At 39.7% G+C, this 21,547-nt stretch overlaps 1 protein-coding gene across 2 annotated transcripts in view; it reads right to left on the reverse strand.

Annotated features, from left to right (window-relative positions):
- Positions 1-21,547, reverse strand: part of CHN1 (chimerin 1) — a 154,109-nt gene that overhangs the window by 27,507 nt on the left and 105,055 nt on the right. For both annotated transcript variants that reach the window (XM_077751139.1, XM_077751140.1), the window contains one exon: positions 20,725-20,802. In XM_077751139.1, coding sequence (XP_077607265.1) covers positions 20,725-20,802 — 78 coding nt within the window. The remainder of the gene's footprint in view (positions 1-20,724; positions 20,803-21,547) is intronic.

Consider the following 21,547-nt stretch of genomic DNA (forward strand, 5'->3'; position numbering starts at 1 on the left):
TGGGAGGTGGAGTCAGCAGGGCCTTGGTAACCAGCCGAATCAGAGGCACAGGAGAGGCGGGGAGGGCATTACCAGAGGGAAACAAAAGCGGAACGGGTTTGGAAATGAGGAGGGAGGGCAATGGCATATTGAAGACTCCTGGAAAAGAGGAGGTAACTCATGGAGTAAGGTTCCCAAACGTGTCAGATTGGAAGTAGGATCCAGGGCGGGGGAGTTACCTTTGAATAAGAGGAAAACTATTTTTCCCATTTGAGGAGTTGGGAAAAGGGAAGGAGGGCGGCGGATGGCTGTGCAGGAGAGATGGGGCCTGGCAGCCGGAAGGCTAAGGGAGATCACAGCCTGTGGTCTCTGCATTAGAACAGAAGTTCAGTTGCTGAGCAAATGAGGAGTCTGGTGGAAGGGAGGATAGGAACTGGAATTAGCCAGAAGTTCTGAGAAGCAAGTTTCCTTCCTGGATGACACTAAAGTCACACAGTAAATGTCAAGCACATTAAAGAAAAAGTGAAAAATGTTCTTACAAGGGTGAATGTGCTTTGTCTAAATGTTTTGCTTTACATGCAGTTTTACATAATCAGTGATGTTTAATTTATGTTATAATTTTTTACTGATCTTTAAGAAAAAGATATCTTAATTAATCGCACAAATTACGCAACTTAGAGCGAGTGGAATGACAGAAGAGCTACTGCGCCCAGCACAATGGATACGGGCTGTCCCTGCAGACAAGGCCCCAGGGCTCTGACACCTGCAGATAATTGTGTTTAATAGATATAGTTGTGTTCTGATTACTGCCTTAAAAATGACTAAGTCAGAATGTAATGGGCATTCAAAATATAATCATTACAAGGTCAAAAGTTGCACCTTGGGGATTTTTTCTCCCTAGTAGGACACTAAGAAAGCACTGGGGCAGAATCTGGGAGAAAGGAGGGCTGGGGCGGTTCTCAAGGGGTCCAGGGGCTCGGCCCACAGGCCCACATTCTAACAGATGGCAACTTCTGCTTGGAATGCCCAAGAATATAGGAGATGCTGCTGAGGGGCCCGCAGCTGGTCAGTGTTCGGGGAATCTGAATTACTGACAACAGAAACGACTAGTAGGTGATCATTAAGTGACATTTTCATAGGATTTTTATTCTAAATGGCTCCAGACTCTTATGTTTTCAAAAGCTTCTGTTTTAATTTTTCTGTTCCTTCTTATTCTCCAAGGTGGTTGTGTCAGCTCCTTCTCCTTGACCCCCTCGTCCCTTTTCCCAGTCACCAATTCGTAGCTGCGAATGAGGTAACCTGATGAGAGCTTTGCTAGCACTGGATGTAAATCAAGAACATATGTCATCTATATTCCTTTTGAAGGCCTTTTATTTTTGTAAGCTTATTTCCTTAGGGAAAGAGAGAGAGCACCCAAGCCCCAACATGGGGCTCAATTTCACAAACCATGAGAACATGACCTGAGCTGAAATCGAGAGTCAGACGCTTAACTGCCTGAGCCACCCAGGTGCCCCTGAAGGCCTCTGAAAAGAAAAACACAAACTTTTGATTTCTTGTCTGTGTTCCTTACAGTTGAGGCTGACGGACACTGGTCTTGAACGGGGTATTAGTAGCGTCCTACTTTATTCTATGACACGCCCTAAACTTTACTGTTTCTTGCAATCTGTTTCTACTGTTACTCTTGTGACCTTAATGACATACACTGGCTTTATAAGGTGGGAAACTGACCAGCACTATTTCTTTCTAGAGTTATTTGAACAAATCACTTATTAATGTCAAAAAAAAAAAAAAAAAAGAAAAAAAGGATTCTTTGGGGAGGGTGTTTTGGGAAAAAAATCCAAGACAGCCATCAGCTTCGGTGTAGAACATGCTCAGGGAGGTCAAGGATGGTCCGGAGAGAAGCAACCTTGTAAACTGGCCACTCATTTTTTTCTAGGCCACCTCCAAACCTCCAGTACATCTTGACAAATGAAGGTGACAGAGTACATGGCATTAATTATACCTTCATGAACAAAGGGCATCACAACTAGTTTTAAGGCCCTTTTCTCTTCTGCAACTGGAAAAAATACCACTTATTGCCATGACATTTGAGATTGCTTTTCACCTGTGAACAGCTCCCTTCATGTTAAAATCATTGAGAACCAGAGACGAAAGACTGAGTTAATTAATGGATCCCGAGAGTCTGTCACAGAGAAGGCACCGGTCGGGACCGGGCTGAGGACAGACAGGAAGGGAGGCGGGTGGGCTACTGAGGGGCCCACGTGGCATAGGCCAAGGGTTGTGGGTCTCCTGGGCACTGGCCTGGGTAAAAACTGAGGTTATTCTCAACCGGGCCTACGGTTATAACTGCCCACCCCCCAGCTTCTGTACGAAACCCAGCACATGTTCTCACCGGGTTTCTGACATTCGTATCCAGTCTGAATGTCAGTAATGGAATGAGAGGAAAAGAAATCTGTGCTATTGGAAGAGAAAGGAGCTTTCAGCCTATTTCATCACCCCTTCCAAATCATGACACCCCCTCTAGAAATAAGCCTGAGCGCAAACAGTCAAGGAGCATGCCTGCAAAGCCTGCTGCAAAGGTAAACTATGTTGGAGGCGATAAAAAACATCTGGGGAAATGAAATTTTGCTTTGGGGGAGGGGACTGACATTTGGGGAGGCTCTGATGAGTCAGCTGTGCAGCCTGTACTGGGCGATGGAGGAGAGGGCAGACGATCAAAATCAAAACGAAAAGCAACGTAGGTAGACAGGCAGCTGGGCAGGGAAGGCTTTCTCCCCCACCCCCCACCCCCGTTTTTTTCTTCAGGGCAACCAGAACATACTCTTTTAAGTAACCAATTTTAGTCTCTCCGAGATGGCTTAATCTTGATCCAAAATGATTGAAATTTAGAATTTTGGTCCTAATGTTGCCACTTCAGTTAAAATATTTTGATTTACACTGTTAAGTCATGAGCAGAGAATGCATAACATGGGCCGTGATCATTAGCAGCAAATCTGTAAAACTGCATAGGGGTTCCCGGCAAAACCACTGGGGAGCAGGTACTCAACACAGGAGCATCTGTAGTATCAAGGCAACACCTTCCCGTATTATCATCTAGTTAAATCTAGTCAGAACTACTCGTAGCCTCAAATTCTCAAGGGCAAGTCTGTAACAGTGAGGTCTGGGTACTGGCATCATGCTGGCCATGCATACTCTTCTCGTCCAGATGGAATGGACGTGTAAGGTGGTGCGCCACAGCAGCAAAGGTGGAAGGAGCACAGCCATGGCCCACGGCAGCCAGAACAGGGACACCACACACCACAGGGAGGCAATGGACGACTGGGGAAGGGGCGCACACGCCAACGGCTTCTGCAGCTAGTGACTGAGCAGCACGCACATATCCTCACGACACTTAACACCGTCAGAAGCATCATTTTAGAGAGGATGACAAATGACAGAAAATCAGTGACCTAATGTTTCAAGAGTGAAAAAACACTGTTCAAAATTGAGGGAGAGACAAGTCTGCTAGACATACACTGGCCAGACCACACATAAGTGATATTCCCTTGAACATGAGAAATAAGAGTAGGAAAAACAGTACTACACTGTCAGACTGCAGTAATCTGGTCTTTTCGAGTAGAGCAATATAATAATGTTATAATAATAATATGAGTTTCTTATACAAAATATTGTAACATAGAAATGGTTTTTATTGATTGGTGTATAAAATGGCACCGTAAATGTACAGAATAACAAATTCTCTTTCTTTTAATGTTTATTCATTTTTGAGAGAGCGCAAGCAGGGGAGGGGTAGAAAGAGAGGGAGACACAGAATCTGAAGCAGGCTCCAGGCTCCAAGCTGTCAGGCTCTGTGCTCACGAATTGTGCTCATGACCTGAGCCGAAGTCGGATGCTTAACTGGCTGAGCCACCCAGGCTCCCCAGAATAATAACAAATTCTTACCAATTCCACTCATATAATCCATTTCCCCCCAGTTCTATGTGGGCCTTCTACAGGGTAAGATTTAGATTTCTTTATGGCTTCCTTAATGATCCACTAGTCTCCACCCCACCTCCCAAACTAACACTATCTCAGTGAGGGAGAAATACCTCTAAAGCCACAGCTCAGTTAATTGTGATGTAGACAAGTGAACTTACTTGGAATCACACAGAACCATATTAGTGCTAGAGCGTTACACAGTGTCTTGTGTCTGTGCTCTATTCTCAGCTGCCAGAGTGGCTCCTCACACAGAGCCATCAATTTGAAACCTAGGAATCAGGCAGTAGAAACATCAAAGCTGTCAAGGCATTCCATTTATTTCTTTACTTTTATAAGGTTATAAGGTACAGACTGTATAATAAATAATATAAAAATAAATACAACCAGTAATTTTAAAACACTTTGTTTCAAAATAGGAGTGTTTAAAGTATTAGAAAACCCATGATTTAAATGTAGACTTTTTAAGTTTTAGAAGCAAATTTCTTTTTTCTTTTTTTTCCATAGGAGCTTTAATGAGAACTTTACCTCTGAACGGAATCATGGCTAAAGTTTAAAAGTGTCAAATGCGGTAACCTAAAACACTTCACTTTCAAAGTTGAGTCTCATTGCTTGGATGAGAAAGCTTGCATTCAAAAACCAGTAGTAAAAATCAACACAGTGAATCAATATTTCAAAACATCAATCTCCTAGAGTGTTAATATATTATGAAGGTATGATAGGAAAATAAATGCACTGGTTGTGCAATAAAAATCACTTACAATCCATAACCGAGTGACAGATAATCTCTCTACATACATTATAGATAGGTAAACTGAATACCAAGAGACAAAGAAGCCTCAGACCAATCCACAGTATCTTATGATCCACAATTCCTTGAAGCCAGGATTGCTCCACATAACCAAGTTTCAACTTCTCTTTGGCATAGTTGTTAAGACTGTCATCTGTGGTTTACTGTTAATGTACATTATATTATGAATGGAAATATTCCTATAGTATACCAGGAAAAAGGTTAGAATACAATGCACAAGAAATTATTAAACTGTAGTTAAATCCCTTTATAAAACTCTAATGAAACAGATTCAAATTTTCTTCATTGTTTTTCTTATATTTCATTGATTACTGCTCTTTAATATTTCTTTCCTTCTATTACTTGGTTTAATTGGGTCTTTTTCTAGTTGTAGGTGAAAACTTAAATCATTGATTTAAGACTTTCTTTCCTAAAATAAACATTTAGTGGTATAGATTTCACCATAAGCACTATTTTAGCTATATTCCACAAATTTTGATTTGCTATATTTTCTAATGTTTCTTCTGATTTCTTCTTTAATTCACGAGTTATTTATTAATGAGCTGTTTAATTTCTAAATATGTGGGAAATTTTTCACGTATCTGTTATTTTGAATTTAATTCTGCTGTGGCAAAATGATATACTTTGTATGATTTTAATCCATTTACATTTATTGACACCTGTTTTATGGGCCAGAATATTGTCTATCTTGGTGAATCTTTCATGTTTACTTGACTAGTATATGCATTCTGCTGCTGAGTAGAATACGTATGAAAATATCAATTAGGCCAAATTGATACTGTTGTTCAAGCCTTCTATCTCATTAATTTTCTACTCTATAGTCTATCATTGAGAAAGAAGTTTCTACCATTGAGAAACCCACAATCTACAATTGTGGATTTGTCTATCTCACTTTTTAGTTATTGCTTTATGTATTTTGAACCTCTATTATTAGATTTATATTAGGTGAATATAAATTTTAAATTATGTTCTCTTGATGAATTTTACCCTCTTTACTCCCAGTATTCCTTCTTCTGAAAACCACTATATTTAATATAAATATAGCCACTCTAATTTTCTTTGAATACTGTCTGCATGGTGTATCTTTTTCTTTTGATCCTTCTAGGTCTTTATACTTAAAGTGGGTTTCTGTAGATAGCATACACTTGGATTTTGCTTTTTTTAAAATATTTTATTTCCGAGAGAGAGACAGACAGGGTGAGCAGGGGAGGATCAGAGAGAGAGAGGGAGACACAGAATCTGAAACAGGCTCCAGGCTCTGAGCTGGCTGTCAGCACAGAGCCCGACGCGGGGCTCAAACCCATGAACCGTGAGATCATGACCTGAGCCAAAGTCGGATGCTTAACCAACTGAGCCACCTAGGCACCCCTGTATTTTGCTTTTTAATCCAATCTGACAACCTCTGCCTTTTAGTGGAGTTGTTGAGCCATTTCCATTTAAGGGAATATCAGTATGATTTGTTTAAAATCTCCCATCTTGCTTCTGTTCCTCTCTCCTCACCCTGTACGTACGTTATGCTAGTGTTGTCATTTACTTGTTTTTTTCTTTGTGTCTTTAAAGCAAAAAAAAAAAAAAAGTAATATTATGTAGTTTATACATCTTTTACACTTATCCACATGTTTAGCATTTCTGGCATTCTTTATTCTTTTGTCTTGATCTCAATTTCCATCTGGTATTCCTTTTTGTCTAAAGAACTTTAATATTACTGCAGTATAGGTTTCCTGGTGCTGAACTTACTCAGCTTTTCTTTGTTTAAAAAACAAATATTTTTATTTTGTCTTCATTTTTAAAAGGTATTTTTTGTTGGATATAGAGACATATATATAAATTATATATAAAATACAAATATAAAATATATTTTATTTTTTGGTTGTTGAGGACTTTGAAAACAAAGGGTTTTACATGGTTTCTGATGAGAACTCTTGTCATTATTTTTCATCTATATGAAAAATGTATCTTCCTCCCCATCTCCCTTCCTGCTTTTTAAAAAACTTTGTAAAATATGTAAGAGTATCAGTGACAAAGGAAAATAACTTATTTCTTCCTTTGACATAGCTCCTTACACTGAAATGACTTTTAAAGATATTAATAAAATGTGTAAAAGTCATTTCTCTTTTTTGAAAAAATGTACATTGTATTTCTGTGTATGAGTGTACACATTTAAGATCTTATAAAGCCATAAAATTATAAGCACATTATGAAGCTGGAATGTGAAAATAAAATTCAAGAGAAACTGAATACATGTTTTATTTCTAGACCCCCAAGACTTCCTTCCCCTCCACATTTTAATATTACATGGGAGAGATGAACAGGCTGAGGTAGAGGGCCACTTTAGGGATAAAATTTTTCTTTCCCATAACCCAGTTTTTCACCTCTCCAGTGGCTCTTAAGATTTTCTCTTTAGCACTGGTTTTTAGCAATTTGACTATGATGTGCCATGGTGTCTTCATATTTTTTTCTATTTCAAGTAGTTCACCTGTACTTCTTGGGTTTTCATCAAAAGTACAAAAATTTTGATCATTAAATCTTCAAATAATTTTACTGTTCTCTGGCCCCTCACCACTGTTCCTTCTGACGCCAATTATACTTTGAAGTTAGAATGCTTGATACTGTCACTGATGCTATGTTAATTTTTTTCTTAATTCTTTGGGAGCACCTGGGTGGCTCAGTGGTTAAGCGCCCAACTTCTGCTCAGGTCACGGTCTCATGGTTCATGAGTCTGAGCCCTGCATGGGACTCTGCAGTGACAGTGTAGAGACTGCTTGGGATTCTCTCCCTCTCTCTCTCTGCCCCTCCCCCACTTACACACACACACACACACACACACACACACACACACACACACTCTCTCTCTCTCTCTCTCTCTCCCTCCCTACCTCTCAAAATAAATAAAAATAATATTCTTCCTTATATAAAAAAATTCTTTCTGTCCTTCATTGTGGATATTTTCTATTGCTATGCCTTCTGGCTCACTAATTTTTTCTTCTTTGATGCCTAATATGCCATTAATACTATCCACTGTATTTTTCATTTCAGGCATATGTATATACACACACATATATATATATATTAAGGTAATTTCTATACCCAGTGTGGGGCTTGAACTCACAACCCTGGTGTCAAGAGTCACATGCTTCATGGACTGAACCAGCCAGATGCCTCTATTTAAGATATATTTTTAATCTCTAGAGATTCCACTTGGATTATTTTATTCTATTTAAAATTTTTTTAATGTTTATTTCTGAGAGAGAGAGAGAGAGAGAGAGACAGTGTGAGCAGGGGAGGGTCAGAGAGAGAGGGAGTCACAGACTGAAACAGGCTCCAGGCTCTGAGCTGGCTGTCAGCACAGAGCCCGGAGTGGGGCTCGAACTCATGAACTGTGAGATCATGACCTAAGCTGAAGTTGGATGCTTAACTGACTGAGCCACCCAGGCGCCCCCACTTGGATTATTTTAAATAGCTTCAATTTCTTTCCTCACTGCAGCTCTAGTCTATTGCTAATTTAGTCATGTTACTAAAATGATAACACTTTGAGGACTTTTAAACAGTGTCTCATGTATCATCATGTTTTTCTACTCCTACTGCAGGGCAAGACTCTTCTCAGCCCCGAGTGAATTTCAGTAATTGTTTAGCCTATTGCTTTCTGTTTTTCGTGTGTTTTTAAAAATATTCTCCTTTCGCGCATGTGTAGATACATACTTGCTCTAAGAGTCAATAAGATCCCAATGCAGATCCTCAGAGCTCTTTGTGTACAGCTCTGTCCCTCCAGGTACAGTGTCCCAAAGACCTCAGCTGCTTTTCTGCCTCACCGAACTCCAATCTCTATGTCTTCAACTCAGCTAGACTACTGGGCGCTCTTCAGATTCTCCTTCCATGTGCTGTGGCCGAGAAACTGCCTCCAAGCAGTAAATCAGAACAACCTTAAGACACCTCATACTGTGTTCCTTTTTTCAGGTATTACAGTACTGTACTAGCTGTTCAATATCTGACTGCTGTCTTAGATGTTTTTCTGGTTTGTTAGTTGTTTAAGATGGGAAGGTAAATCTAGTTCCTCCATCATGGCCAAAAGTGGAAGTTCAGATTATATACTTATTTCTAAAATTGATCTTTCATATGAGCTTGAACCTGGGACTTCTCTGTGCTTCAGTTTCTACACACGCAAAATTAACTTTATCAGTAATTCTCAATGTCTCTTATAGAGGCTAAACTTCTTCAGGGTTATTTTGTCATCATGCTCTATGAGTAGGTCTCTCTCAGCAAAGTGTTACATTGACACCGTTGTGTTCAGTAGGTTGTGTATTAGGATCTTGGAATTAGGGACTTCATTTTGTAATTTAATGTTGATGAGGGCATTTATTTTTTTTTAGCTGCACAGAATAAATGTCTTCTCTTAGCATAACAGTTCTCAACCCATATGAATAGTATGGAACTGACTCCAGCTTCAGGAGAGTATGTGACCTTGATCTAAGTCAATCAACACATTCTACTCTCCTGCCTAGAGTTACTGGTTCAGAGATCAGCATACAAGATAACTGGGCAAATGTGTGCCAGGCCCAGACTTTTCTGTTCAGTCTCCTTGTGAACTGATTAGAGTCTGAGAATATTTAGAGCTGGAGCCTCTGCAGCCCATCGCGTCACAAGACGAAGGCTGCAAATGAATACAGAGCTGGGAGACCGGGTTCTGGTGCCATTTTAAGCCCCAAAGTCAAAGGATACCAACTACCCCCAGACTTTTCCTACTATCTAAGCCAGTAAATCCCCTTTTTGCCTTTACAAGCATGAGTTGGGCTTTCTGACACTTGCCAACAGAAAGTCTCCGACTGTTGTTCCATCAAATGGTAAATAGCAATCATGGCTTCCAAACAGATTTTTAAAAAGACATTAACTGTGGAGTAATGAGCTGTACTAGCAACCATGAAAACAAAATCTCCTGCTTCCTGAGATGGACCTTTCCTTTATGGGGCCGCTATGCAAGCTTGTCAGGCAAGGCCACAAGCAGTGGTCTGGATGTGGCACATATCAGGGCTGGGGCTCTAAACAAAGGAAGTTCTATAAAAGAGAAAGGAGTGAACATAGCATTTTAGGCCTGATTTGGGCAGATCCATGCACACAGATAGCCAAAACATGTCATTTCTAATACAACAGACTGCAGGATATCACCTCATATGACAAGAATCCTTGGACACCCATGACCTAAAAATAAATATATTTTTTGTATGTTAATTTCTATGTCTGCATAACACTTAAAAAAATTCACCCAGCTCTATTTTTCTTCTCCAAAGGACATAAAAAGATTTTTTTTAAATGTTTTTATTTGTGAGAGAGAGATACACCACATGAGCAGGGGAGGGTCAGAGAGAGAGGGAGACACAGAATCCGAAGCAGTCTCCAGGCTCTGAGCTAGCTGTCAGCACAGAGCCCGATGCAGGGCTCGAACCCACAAACCATGAGATCATGACCTGAGCTGAAGTCGGACACTTAACCGACTGAGCCACCCAGGTGCCCCATAAAAAGATTTTTTAAATGAGCAGTTGGTGATGTTTCAGTGTAACACCACTGGTCTATTTCCCCTTTCCTTTCTAGCTTTCCTATTTTGCACCCAGAAGAATCTTAAGATAATTTAAGAAGAGGGGTTAAGAAACCTAAAAAAGAAAACAAAACACTACTGACATGATGTGTGTTAGAAAAATAATTTGTAGTGGTTTCTCAGATACCAGTAGTACTAATAAAATATTTAAGAAGGAAAAATCAATATTTTCATGTATTCTCTTCACTTAAAATTAATCTCTCCTAGACTTCTATTTCAGTTATGTATGTATCTCTTCTCTCTGTCCTTTGGTCTCTTTGATGAAGGCAGTGGTATTTTTGTATTATGTCCTATTACAGAAGAATACTGAATGCTGCCTAATGATGACAGTGAGTGTACTGAGATACAGGGAACTTGACAATACAATCACTGGGTAATTTGTTATGACATGTGCATTCTTCAGACATGTACTTTGACCATCTTATTAAAGCCATGGTAGCCTTCACTCCTAAGGAAGACTTTCCTCTGAGGACGGTTGACATGGGGGCGTCATAAAGAAGATGAAGTATGACAGTCTAATTTGTTAATTAAACAAGGTTTAAAAAACTAGAGACGTAAAATATTACATCTGAATCCTACTGGATTATAAAATAAGCAGAATAGGGGCACCTGGGGGGCTGAGTTGGTTGGGCATCCGATTTCGGCTCAGATCATGATCTCATGGTTTGAGGGTTCGAGCCTCGTGTCTGACAGCTTGGAGCCTGGTTCTGTTTTGAATTCTGTGTCTCCCTCTCTCTGTGCCCCTATCTACTTTCACTCTGTGTGTCTCTCTCCTTCAGATATAAATAAACATTAAAAAAATAAAATAAGCAGAATACAATTAAGACTCAATCCCCAGTTAAAGGGGAGAAGGGAAGTATGATAAAAGTGACAGCAAAAAGTTGCCTTTAAAATCCAATGTGACTCAAACGTTGGAAAAAAACTGTTCCTTGAAAGTAAGTTTTTATGTGGAGACAAAAAGTATGAAGAGAACAGAATTTTGGCAGAGGTGACATCATCACCATCACCATCATTATTGCGTGTTCTTCCTGTGGGTTTATATCCTCTTTTATTACTGCTTTGAGAGTCACATACCGGGCTGATTCTCTACTTTGAGATAAATTTTAGAGATGCCATTTCTTTTCACTGAAAAATAACTGACACACAATGTTGTATTCGTTTTAGGTATACAACCTAGTGATTCCATACTTGTATATATTACAGAATGGTCACCACAATAAGTCTAGTTGCCATCTGCCACTATATAAAATTGTGATGATATAATTGGCTAGATTTCCTATGCTGCACCCTTCATTCCCATGTTTTTTTATTTTATAATAACTGGAAAGCCCTATCTCTTAACTACCTTATCTATTTTGTTCATCTCCCCACCCCTCTATCCTGTAGCAATCATCAGTTTATTCTCTAGATCTAAGGGTTTGAGTTCCGTTGGTTTGTTTTGACTTACTTATTTTTTCGAAGTCTGATCTTATTTTTGATGGGTCTCAGACTTAGAGGTAGAAGCTCTCAGGACAGCCTCTGTCTCTTGGAAATTTGTTCCTGGCATTTTTCTTTGGCTTCCTTCATTCTCTAGACCAAAAGTTTAGCATATTCTGCAGCCTCTTCCTTTTTTTTTTTTTCCTTTTTTTTAGTCTGCTATTTCTTCAGACTTCAGAGCAATATGTCAATGTTTGTGTTGGAGGACACATGGAGTAAAAAGTGCTGAATCTTGGGTGCTCTGGTTCTAGGTTTCTTGCCTTCTTTGTTGAGGGGCTTTCTCGCAACATACTGGTGGACATCATCTTTAGAGAGACTGAAAAGCCTGTTGATTCTGCTAGCTCTTTTGGGCCCCAGGCGATGAGGTAAGGTAGTATCAATGAGTCCAGTTGTATCTCTCTCTCTCTCTCTCTCTAACAATGATCAAGTTGAGAACACGGAGATTGGCATCCACAAGGCAACTTTCTTTCCCCAGTTCTCTGTGGTTTGTAGCAGGCACGTCCCTTCCTCAGCAGCAGGCAGACATGGCCAAGGATCAAGACCCCTTGCTTCACGGGGAAGCCTTGTTTGTCATTGCCACCGCTGATCTGGACCATGTAACCCTTCCAGCGTTCACCGAGAGCATCAGAAGCAACTCCCATGGTTGTTCACTTCTCATAAAATGGATGCAGTATGCATTCATTGTCTACTTCAATGAGTTTCTGGCAGTGGGTAACTGGAAAAGAGATGTTCAGCTTCACCCTGAAGCAGACTACTGCTTCCCAGGTGCCCCGAAAAAGAGCTGTTTTGATTTGAGATTCCACATATAATGAAATCACATAGTAGGTGTGAGAAACATACTCTGCCTGATGGACTTACTTAGCATAATAATCCATTAACCTCTAGATCCATCCATGTTGTTGCCAATGGCAAGATTTCATTTTTTTATGGCTAATATTTTATTTTACACACCCACCCCACCCCACATCTTCTTTAGCCATTCATCTACTGGCTACAGTAGATACACATTTAGGCTGCTTCTAAATCTTTGCTATTGTAAATAATCCTGCAGTGAACTTAGGGGTGAATATGTCTTTCTAAATTAGTGTTTTCATTTTCTTGGGATAAACACCTAGAAGTAGAAATACTTTATCATATGGTAGTTCTGTTTTTAATCTTTTGAGGAAATGCCATACTTTTTGCCAAAGTGGTTGCAACAATCTATATTGTCACCTACAGTGCATGAGGGTCCCTTTTTCTCCATATCCTCTCACCAACACTTGTTATGTTCTGTCTTACTGATTCTAGCCATTCTGACAGGTGTGAGGTGAAATCTCATCTCATGTGGTTCTGATTTGCATAGAGATACCAAATTTCTAAAACATTAAATCAGTAAGATGGACATAAACACTGAAAATAGTACAGTGTTAGATGTAGTTTGTTGGAGGATCTCACATTAAGATATTGGTTGCTAGTAAGAATCAGAACTGGTTTTGGGAGAGAGCCAGGCTCTCTCTCAAGGTGCTTAAAGTGACAACCCTACATTTTAATTTCAAGGCTGGCCTGAGGTTCTTTTTTTTTTTTATTGCTTTTTAATTACTTAAAGGAAATAGTGCACTTAAGTTCCACCAACAGTCTTCTAGGAAGAAAGACAAACTTCCAAATCCCTCTCCAAATTTTAAAGCAGCAGAAGCAAAAACAACTGGGACTATATCTAACGGTAAGTCTAACGCACAGCAAAGGAAACAACCAACAAAGTGAAAAGGCAACCTATGGCTGGATCAGAAGGTAGTTTTATCTTTATTTTTTGGGGAACCTCCATACTGTTTTTCATACTGGCTCTCCCAATTTGCATTCGTAAACCATGTACAAGGGTTCTCCACATCCTCACCAACACTGGCCATCCTGTGTCTTTTCGATAAGAGCCACTCTGACAGGTGTGAGGGGACATGTCACTGTGGTTTGGATTTGCATTTCCCTGATGGTTCGTGATGCCGAGCATCCTTCCACATACCTGTTGGCCATTACTGCACCTTATGAGAACTAACTATTGAGGTCCTTTGCCTGTGTTTAAATAGGGTTGCTTTTTGCTACTGAGTTGTAGGAGTTCCTTATATATTTTGGATACTAACCTCTTATCAGACATATGGTTTGCAAATATTTTCTTCCATTCCATAGGTGCATTTTCACCGCATTATTCCCTTTGCTCTGCAGCAGCTTTTTAGTTTCATGCAATCCCACTTGTCTATTTTTAGTTTTGTTGCCTGTGCTTGTAGTGTCCTGTCTGAAAAATCACTGCCCACACCAATGTCAAGAAGCTTTTTTCCTACATTTTCTACTAGTAGTTTTATGGTTTCAAGTCTTATATTTCAGTCTTTAAGTCTTTAATCCATTTTGAGTTGTTTGTTGTATATGATATGAAATAAGGGAGCAATTTTTTTCTTTTTTTGCATATAGACCTCCAGTTTTCCCAACATAATTTATTGAAGAGAGTATCCTGTCCTTATTTAGTGTGCTTGGAACCCTTTTTGAAGATCAGGTGCCTGAAGACACATGGATTTGTTTCTGGATTTTCTGCTTTATTTCATTGGTGTGTAAGTCTGTGTTTATGCTAATACCGTACTGTTTTGATTACTGTAGCTTTGTAATATAGTTTGAAATCAGATAGTACTGATGCCTCCAGCTTTGTTCTTGCTCCAGATTGCTTTGGTCTTATTGTGGCTCCATGCAAATCTTAGGTTTTTTTCTATCTCTGTAAAGAATGCACTTGGGATTTTGATAGGAATTGCACTGGTTCTGAGGATCACTTTGGGTAGTATGGACATTTCAGTAATATTAATTCTTCCAGTACATAAAAGGTAAAGTATAACATTTAAAATTCCCCAGCCTCATAAAATGGCTATGAAGAAGTATGAGCAACTATGTGCAAAACTTGTGAAAAGTTTCTTTTTGGATTGTTTAATGGCAGTCAGTAACCTTCCAGATGACTTTATGCTCTAGTTTTGTACTTGAGGTGTTATAACCAGCTCCTTGGCCACCGTCACAAACTGTAAGAAAGCTAGATGGGGCTGAGGCTGAGGGTTACGGTGCTGAGGGACAGTGTAGGAGCCTGGAAATGCTGGAGTCTTTGTGATCCTCACCACCATTAGGGACAGAAATAAAAAGCAGAGTAGTATGTGTTATTTTTGGCTTTTGCAGCATCTGATAAGTCCTATACCAAATAGCAACTGAAACAGTGCCTATGGGGATCTTACCGACGGTCTTGTCCAATCTCCCACTTGCCCTGCATGACTGCCCTAAGGAGAGAGAACCCTCGCTATGCACTGAGCTTTATTTGTATCTTCTCTTGCAAATGACCCACATTAAGAACTGGGAATTTTGCATGTGTCTATTTATAGATGCATACAAATATATTTATATAACCTAGAAATACTATACATATTTATACATAATTCAATTCAATCTTCTATTTGGAGGAAAACATTCCTTTAAAATGTTTGTCAGACCTCCATGCCACACCTACAATAATGTCTAATAATGAGACATTCCAGGCTGCCTTTTCCATCAGTCACATTGCATTTAATTTTTTTATAGGGCTTTTATAATTCAAAATGGTATCCAAATTTCTGAGCACTTAAAATGTGAACACAGATTCTCCAAACATAAGACAACATGATGATACTGTGAGTTTTATTGCATTTAAAAACTCACATGAATTTTACTAAAAGACTGTAACAATACAGGTCTTAAAATCATTAGAAGGGGGCCCCTGGGTGACTCAGTACGTTGAGTATCCTACTTTGGCTCAGGTCATGATCTCGCAGTTTGTGGGTTCAAGCCCCGCATCAGGCTCTGTGCTGACAGCTCAGAGCCTAGAGCATGCTTCAGATTCTGTGTCTCCCTTTTCTTCTCTCTCTGCTCTGCTCATGCTCTGTCCCTCTCAAAAATAAACATAAAAAAAATTAGAAGAACCTATTTTTATGTTGAAGTTTCCTGCTGCACGAGAAGTGATTTCAAAATAACAATCAACACCACCACCAAAGTCCGTCTTGTCATACTGTGTGCTCATTTAGTCATTCTGCAGATGTTTCTTGAGGGGAAGGAGAAGGAAGAGTGGAGGGGAGTAAGGAAGTGGGGATGGTGGTGGTGTTGCTGGTGGGGATAATACAACGGTGGCCACAGTTCTTGACAGTATAGTTCAGTGCCTGTGAATGTAACTAGTTTTTAAAAAATCCCTTCGTGGGGTGCTAGGGTGCCTCCGGTTAGGATCCAACTCTTGATCTCAGTTCAGGTCATGATCTTGTGGTTTGAGAAATTGAGCCCCATGACGGGCTCTGCCCTGACAGCGTGGAGTCTGCTTGGGGTTCTCTCTCTCCCTCTCAAAATAAATAAACCTTGGGGCACCTGGGTGGCTTAGTCGGTTGAGCGTCCGACTTTCGCTTAGGTCATGATCTCGCGGTTTGTGGGTTCGAGCCCCGCGTCGGGCTCTGTGCTGACTGCCAGCTCAGAGCCTGGAGCCTGTTTCAGAGTCTGTATCTCCCTCTCTCTCTGACCCTCCCCTGCTCACACTGTCTCTCTCTCTCTCCTAGAAATAAAAATATTAAATAAATAAATAAACCTTTAAAAAATATATTCCTTCATATATAGATTAGTTCTTTTTAAAAATCAACATATTAAAATGTCCTCATATGGGCCTTAATAAAGTTTTAATAGTGGAAAACAAAGTAATTATATTAACAAATCTAATGCTTCTTGATATAATTTAATCAAGAGACGTTTAAAGATTTCTGTTTTTATTTTTAAGTGATCTCTACACCCAATATGGGGCTTGGACTCACAACCCCGAGATCATGTCACATGCTCCATGGACAGAGCCAGCCAGGTGCCCAAAGAGAATTTCAGAGCTGCAAAAGGACTCGACATCACGCAGTTTAACTCCGTGTTTCATACTAACTATTTTTATTTGCTGGTTCATTCTGAATGTATTCTCAAATGGGTATCAAATGAAGGCCACGGGGCTTGGACCTGTGTGTCCTTCAGAAGGAAGGAGAGACCACTCCCGGCAGGAGGGCTGGCCATCTCGATCCTTCAGTTTGTCAGACAGCAGAACGTCTGGTCTGTTGGCCAGGACTGGCAGCTTCACTACTGCCGCTTTAAACCCGGAAGGTCTTGAATCAGTGATTTTATTAAATATTATAAGGTACGTGGTATAGTCTTATTTAATTATAGTTATAGTATCAATTCACATTTCGGGATTCATTGCCTGCATATTATCCCAGCAACATTAAATCCGTTAATATGTCACATCTTTCATTTATATGCAGAATGCAAGTTCTCTCAGACTCTAAAGTGAACCAGTCGCCACTTCAAGGCTACCTTGAAAAAAAGGACTAAACTTCTATTTTTAAAGTGTCCTCTCACTCTAATTCTTAATGTTCTCTTATTTATTTCACTTGCGTAAGTAGCCAGGTTTCTGTGGTTATTTTCGTTATGCGGAAGCTTTATTTTAGAGAGCTATTTGAATTATGCCAAGTGAAACCCCAAATAGTTCAATCTGGAGGGAGTCAGAGACCTACAGAGGATTTCACTGTACCGTGTGGTGCAGGAAAACGCAACTGCTCTTATGTAACATCTGACTGTGCCTGGGAGCGCAGGGAGGAGCAGGCGCTTTCTTTAGCCCCACCGTCACACCGGGTTGTCACCTGTATCACAGCCTCTGTCCCCAAGCAAGAAAAAGCTTTGGTATGGGTTTAGAAAAAATATCCACGGAGGGGTCAGCTGTAATAACAAAAACAGTAGCTGCCATGTACCTAACGCATACCAGAAATTCAATTTTGCTGAAGCAGAAGCAGCAGGGGCTTAAGGATAAAGCGGGGGCCCAAGGTCATACAAACGGTAAGCCAGCTCCCGAGGGCCAGGGCCAGGTCTCAGTTATCATGGTCCCCGGAGAGCCTCGCACAGGGAATGTAAGGGTGTGGTCACTGCTGGTGGAGCATGCCTGGGTTTTACTTTTAATGTCAGAGAACGGTTTGTTTAGTTTTTGGTTTTAAGTTTGCTTGAGAAATTAACGACTCTCTCTTGTGCGAGGATAGGGGCGGTTCTTAAAATGAGGTTTATCCAGGAAAGGGTTAAAATTATTTTCACTCTATGTGGACAAATTAGAATCAGTTTTAAAGGATGTGGTACAGTTATATTTTAAATGATGACCTCTCTAAGAGAGACAACTATGTTACTTGTGATTCTTTATCAAGTCCTTATAAATAACAGAAAAAATTTAAAAGGCCGCATTGCATAACAGTAAATGGGAAGCCTTCCTGCCCTTTTTTTTTCCTATTAAAAAAAAAAAACAAACACTCAAAAAAAAACAAAACACCTGCCTGGAGTTGGCCTGGTTGATTTTTTTTTTTTGGTCTCTCACCTTGGTGAGTGCTTTCACCAAAGGTATAAGGCAGTCTTGGCGTCACCTTCTGAAATGAGATTTGGCAGCTGTTCAAAGCCACAGAGCAATGTTATATAACAAGGCAGTTCAAGAAGCAAAAAAGAAAAGCACATTGAAACGAGGCCCTGGAGAGTGGGCTTGTGGTTAGCGGAATGCACTTTCACCAACACAGAAAACAGTCAATGGCAAGACCGTGTGGACGATTTTCTCCGTATAAATGCTCAGAGTTATTCCCATCCTAAATGTCTGAACCGCATATACTTACATATCACAAGCGGTGACCTTCTAAGTGAACATTTGTGTGGGAGAGAACTGGGTCCAAATTCTTTGGGGATGTTCTCCGAAGTCAGTACGATGACCCCTCCCACCTTTCTTGTCTCTTTTTTATAACGCCACCCCACAGAAACATGTTTTTAAAAAACAGAGTAATTTCAATGGCAAGAATCAAATTGTGAGGCTTCTGACCTTATTAGCAACTATAAAAAAATATGTAACACAGCTTCACTAATAAGAGCTCTTTCCGGAACACAGTTTTTTGTTTTTTGTTTTTTTACAAAAAATTCAGCCCACTTGATTTTAATTTTTCAACTCTGCTGAAGGAAAGCAGACTTCTTTTTAATGTGCCTGCCCCCCCCCCCAGGAAAAAAAAAAACCCACAAGTATCTTTAGAACAGTCTGGGTAACAAGCTAGGGGTCACAACTGGTCCCAGAGCCAGCACTTTCTGGCTGCTCAAAACTTGCTCATTAAAGCCATGTGTTAAATTAAAACTGAGAAATTACTGGAAGATACAACCAAATACAGAGAGAGAGAATGTACTTGTTTATGCAAATCCCTGAAGAGACTTACTATTTGCTTTTAATCAATGAACTTGACTTAGCACTAAAATGGCTTAATAGGTCAATCTGTTCCTGCTGAACACACCAGAGGGGGCATCTTTGGAGTTACATTTTAAAATCTCAGCCATATCTGAACAGTATGCATAGTTTCTGGCTTAGGAACTTCAATGGCTATTTTTACCCAACATGCATACAACTTTATATCTGTAAAAGAATTTACTTGGGGTCATTTTCTTCATATAAAAACCCTGTATGACCAGTTTGTCATGCAAGAAGAAGCCGAGGCCTAGGAACTTGCATGTGCTGTTTAGGTTCATAAATGGAAGATGTAGTTGAGACTAGATACACATATCGAATGGTCTCAATTTCATTGAAAATCAAAGATACTAGTTGAAAGGTAAGTTCCCTAATAATCTGTTTAAAGAGGGAGAAGAAAATGGTATTTGGTTTACCTGGAAACATTAGCAATCTTTATACAGCCCAAACAGTTTAGAATTTACCCTTTATCCTCAAATGATCTGAGGTTGATAAGAAATCTATTCCTCATTTAAAAAGTAGAGCATATTGGGGGGTATTTGGCATTTGAATAAAATAAATGCTAGCATTAAAAATCAGGATGAATTGCAAATCTGAAATGAAATTTTCTACTACAGAGCCTGGTACATTCTGAATGAATATATCTGCTGAATAAACGTTGAATACATTAATGAAGATCAGAGTTTCTCAGCCTATCATCTTTTGAAACCAAAATTAAAACAAATTACTTATTAAAACAAATGATATTCTGTCTAAACTGAAAACAGAAACTTCATCGTAAAGTTTTGTAACTCCTGTGGAGTTACTCTAGCATTGCTGGTGTGTCCATCCATGGAGTGTGCCTGGGTGTTCTTGTGCACAGCCTCACACTAGGTTTTCTCAGCCCAGCTGCAAATGACTGAAGTTCAAGGCCTTCCATCATGCTATACACGAAGGCAACTTGAATCAACACACATACCAGCTTGACGAAAGATGATTAAACTATAGTTAGTAAAACACATTAACACAATAATTAAAAACACACACGAGGGGAAAGCAATACTCAGACAGTACAGAGAAGCTGCTTGTGTGAGCAGTAACAGTCTGACGGTAGCCACCCTCCTCTGGTCATGGTCAGTGCATTCACAGAGGAGAAAAGACAGAAACCGTGGGAAATGCAGACCATCTGCTCCATCCAGATGCAACAACACACGCCTCTTATAGCCAAAGCTTTTCACCAGAACCGGATGGAGATAAGATCTAATCCTCTCATGAAATATCCGACAAAGGTAGTTAGGCAGATTTGCATCATAAAAATAATGTTGAAATCATTACTGAATGAGACCTTTTAAATGTCAGTCAAGACTTTACCACTGAGTGTACACTGATTAAACAGAATACTAAATCAGCATTAGAGAAAATGGAGTTGGATTCTATTAACTATAGTCAGCTATTCCTGAAATAAAATCATGCTTAAAACATCTTCATTCCTTAAATAGCAAGAATATTTTAGCCTAGTCATGGTAGTTTGAAAAAGACATCAAAAGATATTCCTTTAATACTGCATAGCTCAAGTAATGTGCATTTCCTTTCTTCTAAGAAAAGGTTAAAAACAAATATACTTACCTTGAAATTGTGAACCTTTTCATATTTTGGAATTTGCTCGTTTTCTTTCAGAGTTGCTCTTCTAACAAGTGATGTCAACTGCGAATAAGCAAAGAGTTTCAGAGGTTGCCAGATTGTCACAGACGACTTTTGAGAACCCAGTTTCATTCCCAAGGCTGCTATCAATAAATCTTGCTGACGGCCCTCTTGTTTGGATTTGTGAACTGCAGCTCTATTAGTTTTCCTACCCGACCAAGACTCTTTGGATGGCATTTTGGAATTCACAGGAAAGAAATAAAACCTGTATTGATCTAGGTCTGTCGATGAACTCTATTCAGCTAACAAATGAGCATTCTGCCAGCCAGCACAGAACCCTAATCTACAGAGAGCTGCAGAGAAACATCGCGGAGAGGTGGAGGAGGATGATGAAGCACTTCTTAAAAAGAGGTCGACTAACCAGAAAAATTCTTCTTTCTTCCCTTTTTTTTTAAAGGGCTCGAGATTTAAGCTTCTGAAAACTTAAGAGTCTGAACAGAAATAAAGAGTCGATGCTAACATACAAAACATTCAGCATCTCTCTGTCCCTTTTTAAAAGCCATGCAGTTTTGACAAATGATACATTTCTAAAAGCTTTCTTCTCTATTCACTATATTACTGTCCATTCTGAATGAAAGATGCCTACATACTGCCTGTAGTCAGCTTCTAGCAACAGACACCCTGTGAAGCCCCTAGCAGGGAGGGTAGGGAGGGAAGGGATTTGACAAGGAAGGCTGGATTAGACTGGCCACCGTAAGAAAGGAGATAACCAATGAAAATCAAGCAACAGTATTTAAGTATTGTATTC

The sequence above is a fragment of the Crocuta crocuta genome, unplaced genomic scaffold (assembly GCF_008692635.1).
Source record: "Crocuta crocuta isolate KB4526 unplaced genomic scaffold, BGI_CrCroc_1.0 scaffold219, whole genome shotgun sequence".
NCBI lineage: Eukaryota > Metazoa > Chordata > Mammalia > Carnivora > Hyaenidae > Crocuta > Crocuta crocuta.